Source organism: Lathyrus oleraceus, chromosome 7 (assembly GCF_024323335.1).
Source record: "Lathyrus oleraceus cultivar Zhongwan6 chromosome 7, CAAS_Psat_ZW6_1.0, whole genome shotgun sequence".
NCBI classification, from domain to species: Eukaryota; Viridiplantae; Streptophyta; class Magnoliopsida; order Fabales; family Fabaceae; genus Lathyrus; species Lathyrus oleraceus.
The window spans coordinates 352,366,887-352,374,491 of NC_066585.1; the positions used below are offsets into that span (position 1 = coordinate 352,366,887).

General features: G+C 34.5%; 1 protein-coding gene and 1 non-coding gene across 2 annotated transcripts; both read right to left on the reverse strand.

Moving 5' to 3' along the window:
- Window positions 1–755: 755 nt before the first annotated feature.
- LOC127106256 (purple acid phosphatase) lies at window positions 756–3,568 on the reverse strand. Its single transcript, XM_051043560.1, has 8 exons — window positions 3,140–3,568; window positions 2,822–3,022; window positions 2,506–2,617; window positions 2,164–2,393; window positions 1,800–1,938; window positions 1,482–1,702; window positions 1,241–1,362; window positions 756–1,108 (listed from the first exon to the last, which is right to left on the reverse strand). The coding sequence occupies exons 1-8, from the start codon at window positions 3,308–3,310 to the stop codon at window positions 907–909; spliced, it is 1,398 nt and encodes a 465-aa protein (XP_050899517.1). The 5' UTR covers window positions 3,311–3,568; the 3' UTR covers window positions 756–906.
- Window positions 3,569–6,851: 3,283 nt separating this feature from the next.
- On the reverse strand, window positions 6,852–6,958 carry LOC127108675 (small nucleolar RNA R71). The gene has a single exon (XR_007796198.1). It is a non-coding gene; the product is annotated as a small nucleolar RNA R71 (small nucleolar RNA).
- Window positions 6,959–7,605: the final 647 nt, after the last annotated feature.

Consider the following 7,605-nt stretch of genomic DNA (forward strand, 5'->3'; position numbering starts at 1 on the left):
TCAAGGAGTTGATCCAACTATTCAAGGAAGAAGAAGAAAGATTGAACATTCTCGAAAGATCTTCATCTTCCTCATTATTATCTTCATAAAGAGGAACACTCGAAGATGAAAGATCCACACCAATAAAATCCTTTGAATTGACAATCTCGATAGATAAATGATCATTCGAAGAGTCATCATCTAAAGAATCATTATATTTAATAGGATCTCACGATTAATTTGCACTTTATTTTTTTTTTTAAAACAAACATAATAAAAAAATCTTATACTAATAATATAATTTGATTCAATTACATAGTCTTAATAAAACTGTTGGTGTTTAAGATTTACAACAATAAATTTGTTATAAATTCCCTTTAATTTGTTACATGATTTTTAATTAGTCAAGCATTATAATTTTTCATTCAGTTTCTTTAATATTTCTTGTTTTTATTATGTCTGTCATAATTAGAATTTCCTTTAATATTAAAGTTTTAGAATTAAACTACCTCATAAGATATTTATAAAATTAAATCATGATTAAATAGAATATCTATTTATTTTGTTTTGTTAAACTATCGCCATATGTTAACATTTATGATGAAGATAATATTGTCAACGGTATATTGATTTATTTCAGAGTCTATATACTAGGGTCACAGTTTTACCCTCTCACTGCTTATGTAATATCTATTTTCAATCAATAATACACTTGCTTCTTTAAATTTAAGTTCATCTTTTATTAGTACTACCTATAAGAATTATAGGTAAAAAAGTAAAGCATAACAGATGATGTTTCCTCCTTTGCATTTATCATACGGTAATGATACAAAGTAAAATGAAAGGTAATGATGATACACAAACAATTGTTACATAATCATGACTTTATTCACATTGAGTATTTCTTCTGAAAAGTAAACCAACGTGTTAATGGGAAACATGAGCCGAGGAATCATCAAATGGATGCCAAAATCTGTTGAAAAACCAAAGGGAATCACCCTCAACATTTTCACCGTCTTGATTCCTGTGCCAGCTATAGTGAGCATGCGTTCTGTTCTTTATATCAAATATGGCATGTCCAAAGCTGGCTTCTCTGAATGCGGAGTAAGCTGGTTGCGGTTCTGTCATGCTGCAGCTCAAATCATGTTTAAATCAGACTTAGCTCCATAAAAGAAATTAGTTTTCGAACATTTAAGCTACAAATAAAGATGAATAGAGGAAGTGTTACATAAGACTCAAAAGTTTAATGTATGGGGCTTACTTGGTTGCTAAGCCTTCAAGGTTCCCTCCATCTCCAATTGTTATGTATACAGGAGCTGATTCATCTTTTATAGGAGTGCAAATACCATTTACAATATTATATGCAACATTCGAGACACGTTCCTGACACACAAACAAAATGCTAAATCTACTTTTGAAACTACCAGAACATGGAAAAAAAATCTGAAATGTGATTATAACAGAAACTACTTTGAGCAGCTTCTAAGTATATTAGCGCTTACAGAACGTTCATAGGCATGGACATGGCCAGCATACACAACATCAACCTTGTACTTAACAAACCATGGCTCATACATGACTCTCATTGTTTCACCTTCCATATAATGGTAGTTGTAGCTATTATACCAAGGTGAATGCATGAGAACAATCAACCATGGAGTTTCTGTTCTGTTAACTTTTGGTAACTCCTGCTCAAGCCATTTGTATTGCGGAGTATATTTTCCTGAGAAAAATAAAGATCATTATACTGTCAGATAAACAACAGTGACCAAATACGGTTAAGCGTATATCTATAGGGTAGAAGAGATATCTAGCTATACCGTATGCTGAATATGAGGCCAAGACAATGATGTGTGCTGAAGCTCTTTTGATAGAATACCAAAAGGGTGAAGTACTTTGTGATGCTTTATAAGGAGTACGGTATCGGTGCGAAAAAGGCTTGAATGGTTTTGTTTCTCCCTGTAAACAATCATTAGTCCATGTTAATCATTATCAAAATTTGGATTTGGAAAATGCTCTACACAAATGGTTAAAATCTATGGAAGGCATGTCTGATGTCTGACACAAACAACAAACCGAAACATGTGATTACATCTATTTTCTGAAATTAGTACCAGTGTCGCTGCCCTATTCCGTGTATGTGCAATATAGACCAAATGAAATCAATTTCTATTGGAAGCTTACAATTTCTGGAGCAAAATCAATTTCATGGTTTCCGACAGTCCATATCCACGGTTGATAAGCAACACTCCTCTCTGCAAACCTTCCCCAAGTATCCCACCTAACATTGTCATGATTTGGGTAGTTATCTGCATAAGAAAGATCTCCAACAAACAACACTGTTTGCCCTTTTCTCGCGTTCAATTCATAATGAGAAAGTGTCATGTTTGAATCATAGCTCTGACCAAGATCCCCTGCAAACGATGATGCCACATCAGTTAATAATAAATATAATGGCCTATAGGAACACAAGACATTGCAAATTTTCTAGACTTCTGAGTAATATTCAATTGTTCCATGTTTTACCTATGAGACCAAATGTGTATGGAACATCAGGACCAATTTCCGGAGGAGTTGTAAACCAAAACTTCCTTGTTGTGTTTTCAAGTCCAACCTCATAGTAATATTTTGTATCATACTGTCCAAAAACAACCACAAACATCAACCATCTGTGAAAGTAATGGAAGTCAAAAGTTCATAAAATGACATGAAAGTAATGGAAGTCAAAAGTTCATAAAATGACATGAAAGTAATGGAACTCAAAAGTCCATAAAATGACATGAAAGAAATGGAACTCAAAAGTTCATAAAAATGACATGAAAGTAATGGAATTGAAAAGTACCTCCAAATTCCTTATAGTAGCATGATGAATAAAACCAGATGTATAATTGAAGAATCTATAAGTAACAATTTTCCCTTTAGCAAGCTTCTTCCGCTTGCTACTCTCACGCCAGTAACGCACTGTATTCGACCCCGGTTCATCCTCGGTCACCCATGAAACGATCACCGCTTTGCCCACAAGATCACCTTGTGTTATATGAACCTTAAAAGCAAAGAAACATTACATAAAAATATCATATCATAATAACTTTACTTTTCTCCCAAATCATTTTATCAAATAGCTTATAGGCAAAGGAAGAAAAAAAGAAAAGTAGTATACCTGTTGGGGAGCATTATAACCAGAGGGAACAGCAAAAACATCGCTATCAAGTGGCATATCAATGGCCTTCTCAACATTCCTAACAAAAACACTAGTAGTACCTCCATTACAGTGAAACACCAAATTCAAAAGCAAACCTAGCAGTAGTGATAACCCTTGAAAAAGACCCATTTTTCTGAAACTCAAAGACCCTAATGAATATCTCAACGAAATCTATTGCATTTAATATTTATACTAAAGTATGAATTAAACTAGTAGAAACTATAAACGGAAATAGCATATATTGTGGAATATTCAGATTTCAAGTCAACTGAAAACAGCGTGGCGTGAAGGAACATCGCCAGTTAGTTTGTTTGGAAAACAATTAATAGGTTCAGACTCGAGAAACACGAAAGAGATAACTTTTCAATGGTTTTGTTTTGGATTCTTGTTCTGTAAATTTTGAATTTAATTGATTTTTATGTTAATATTAATTATTTTAATTTAATTCTTTCCGTATATATAAAAAATATCCCTAAATATCTTATTCTATTTTTTTTTATAAATTTGGCGATTTTAGAAATTAAAAATCATATGAACAGTAAGAAAAAAAAGTAGGTGGTTTAGTTTGGTTTGGTTGATTTGTAGAAATAAAATCGAACCAGAACAAACCAAATCAATGTTGTTTTGGTTGGTTTGATTTTTTAGAAATTTTTTATTGAGCCATACATACACCTATAGAAAATAATATAATTTTGTGTTTAGTCATTCATACATTATCACATAATATCAAAATTCATTATATTTAGACAAAATCTTCTCATTCAATATACAAAAATCAGATTAGATAAAAATGTAATAAAATCCATAAAATACATAAAATAATAGTATAAAATAATATTAAAAACATTATAATAAAACATAAAAAATAAATGAGATAAGAGATTAGAGAAGAAAAAGAAAGAACAGAAGAGATGTAAGGTTAAAAAAGAAAAGTGCAATAAAAACATAATTGAAAGAGAAAACAATATCATAAAAATGAGACGATAAAAAATAAAGAACATAAGTGTTGAGAGATTAGAGTAGAAGAGGCGAGACGTAGATGACAAAGAAGATGAGAAGAATGCGCGATACTACTATAAGAGATTTTAGAAGTTTGGAACTGAAACTCTAAATGGTGCAAGCTTAAGACATAATAGATTTGGGTTTTAGGTTGGAGGTGGGATAAGTGAAGTTTGGATTGTAACATAAGGTGGTTTGGTTTGATTTAGTCCGATTTGCAAAATACAAACCGCAAACCAAACTGAACCGCGCGGTTTTGTTATAAAATTGCACAAACACATCCAAATCAAATGCGATTTTTGGCGATTTCGATTTAATTTGGTTTGGTTTACGGTTTTCTATTAGGTTGGTTCGGTTTTGAACAATTTTATTAATTTGACATAATAAATTATATATAGAATTTTTTCTATCCTATTACCTATTGTTGAAAATCTGATGACACTGAAATTCACCGTATTTCCGACTCCGATTTCGCATGCATTTTAGTAGTTTTATTGTTATTTTGTTGTGTTATTACTATGTTTCTCTTTGTTTTCAGATTTTTACTTTAATCGGAGCCCCGATCGAGAAAAGGAGTGAAAAAGAGCTAAAAACCCTAAAATTCAGCATTTTGTACTTGTGGCTCCCACTGTGGCTGGCGCCATAGACCCTGCCATGACGTGTCCTAGCTCAACTTCCCTCAACTGCCACGTTCCCCACTACTTCCACTAAGGCACCATAGATTGGCCTTGTGGCGGGAGCCATGGCCTTGTGGCGGGCGCCACAAAAGGAAAAGTTTTCCCTCCCAAATTCAAACTGAAGGGCGTCCTTGTCATTTCCATCATTTTACTTGCTTATAAATAGAAACTCGAATTCACTTGTTTAGGCATCCAAACTTAGAGCAGAGGCAAACTTAGAGCAAACTTTGTTTCACTTAGGCATATATTCAGTATTTTAAAGTGGTAATCGCTTCGCATTGGGATGTTACCACAATTGTGTAATCAAGTCTGTGATCGAGTCTGTAATCGAGTTTGGAGCACTTTGGAAGGAAGTTAATCCTGTCGCCATTTTCATTTCCGCTTTGCATTTTAATCAACCCTCCGATTGGAGCAGGTTTTTATTGCTTTACCTTTATCTATTTATTTCCCGCACTGTCTTTACTTTATTTATTTCCCGCACTGTCTTTACTTTATTTATTTTCCGCACTCGCTTTACTTTATTTATTTTCTGCACTCGCTTTACTTTATTTATTTTCCGCACTCGCATTACTTTTATTTATTTTCCGCACTCGCACTACTTTTATTTATTTTCCACACTCGCACTACTTTTATTTAATTTAAATGCACCTTTACTTTACCATGTCTAACTAAATTTATAAGGTTAGAATGTAAGGATCATAATTGAACCGATAATCCGTACAATTGTTCGTAGAAACACTTAAGGGATATTTTAACTTTCAACTTAAGTTTTCCCGCACTTAATTTCCGTTGGGTAAGATCAAAAGTCGTCCGACGTCTATTTAAACTTAATTGTTTTTAACTATTTCAAAAACAGCGAAAGCGCTTTGTTTAGTTCATTAGGAGTTTTTAACTTAAGAAGAAAAGAGATTTTGAAACTATTTTCGGACGCGCTTATAAGTTTAGAGTCTGGTTTGTGAGAACCTCTTTTGGTTAAGAAATCCAGGTTAAAATACTTTTCAACTTAGTCAAGATACTATATTTCTTAAAAATAGGTTTACTACTCTAACGTAGTGCGCGCCTTTTTATAAGTGACAATAAGAGGGTTTGATTAGGGAGTACAACTCGGTTCTGAATACGCGAAAGCGACAAATCCTGTTAAATTGGTTCTTTTCAAAGTAGGAAACACTGCCCATAAGTAGTTCTATTAACAAGTACTTGGATTATTAATTGATTATGTGAATTACATTCGAGCCTGTCTTTATTAATTGAACTTTATTCAACACTTTACTTTTCATTGCACACTCTAAAAACACCTATTTTGATTACCTTTGATAAACACCATAACAATAGATAACGATAGATTGACACTTGGTCTCTGTGGATTTGACAATCTTTTATATTACTCTGACGCGTTCGTATACTTGCGAAAAGCACGCATCAAGTTTTTGGCGCCGTTGTCGGGACCAATTTCGTCAAATTTCATTACCCTGTTGTTGTATCGTTTAGACTTAGGTTATTTCCCGTCGGTCAATGCGAAAAGCTCGCACCACCGGAAGCTTAGTTTATCCTCTAGCAGAACCCGAACGTTATGCTCGCGCACGTTTATTCTTTCATAGAATTAGGAGAGCTATGGCCGAAGATCAAAACCAAAGACCTCTTAAGGACTTCGAGCAACCATCCAACGAAGAACCTAGTTCTAGTATAGTAAACCCAACCATCCCAGCTAATAATTTCGAACTTAAACCTTTCCTGTTGCAACTAGTACAACAGAGACAATTCGCAGGTCTCGCTACTGAAAACCCAAACCAACATTTAAAGATCTTTCTCCAATTAGCAGACACTTTTAAAACCAATGGAGCTTCTCCTGAGGCAATACGTTTAAGATTATACCTTTTTCCCTCAGAGATAAAGCCCTATCATGGTTAGATTCCCTTCCACCCAATTCTATTACGACTTGGGATAACCTTAGAAGAGTATTCCTTGCTAGATACTTTCCCTCAAGTAAGACCGCCGTTCTTCGAAACCATATAACTAGATTTACCCAAAACCAAGGAGAATCGATGTTCGAAGCTTGGGAGAGATATAAAGAGTTGTTACGAGCATGCCCACATCATGGTTTAGAAAATTGGTTAATCATTCAAACCTTCTATAATGGACTTCACTATAACACCAAGATGACCATCAACGCTGCCGCAGGCGGTGCGCTGATGAACAAACCTTATCCTGAAGCTAATGCCCTCATCGAAGATATGGCTCAAAACCATCAATCATGGGGAGTCGAACGAGCGACAGTTGAGAAGAATGAAGCCCAAAGAGGAGTGCATGAACTAAGCTCTATAGACTTGATGCAAGCTAAAATGGATGCATTAGCCCTTAAGGTCGAGCATATGTGCATAAACCTGAATACTGCAGTCGCAGTTTCGTCGAATTGTGAGATATGTGGAACCAAAGGACACCAATCCGCAGAATGCAGTCTATTAAACGAAACCCACTCTGAGCAAGTGAACTACACCCAAGGGAACCCATATTCGAATACTTATAACCCTGGATGGAGGAATCACCCGAACTTCTCCTATAAAAACAATAACCCTATCCAAAATAATGCACCTCCGAGACAACCTAGTTATCAAGCCCCAAGACCAAATCAACCTATGCAACCTGTACCACCAAAGCCGAGCCTTGAGAAAATTATGGAAAATTTTATCACTGCTCAGACCCAACAAAATAAGGAGTTCATGTACCAAAACATTCATGTTAACGAATTGA

Coding starts and splice junctions, on each gene's coding strand:
- LOC127106256 (XM_051043560.1), bottom strand. CDS start 3,310: ATGGGTCTTTTTCAAGGGTTATCACTACTGCTAGGTTTGCTTTTGAAT. Junction 2,618..2,821: donor CTACTATAAGGAATTTGGAG/GTACTTTTCAAT, acceptor GTTTTTGGACAG/TATGATACAAAATATTACTA. Junction 1,363..1,481: donor TCCATGCCTATGAACGTTCT/GTAAGCGCTAAT, acceptor TTTGTGTGTCAG/GAACGTGTCTCGAATGTTGC.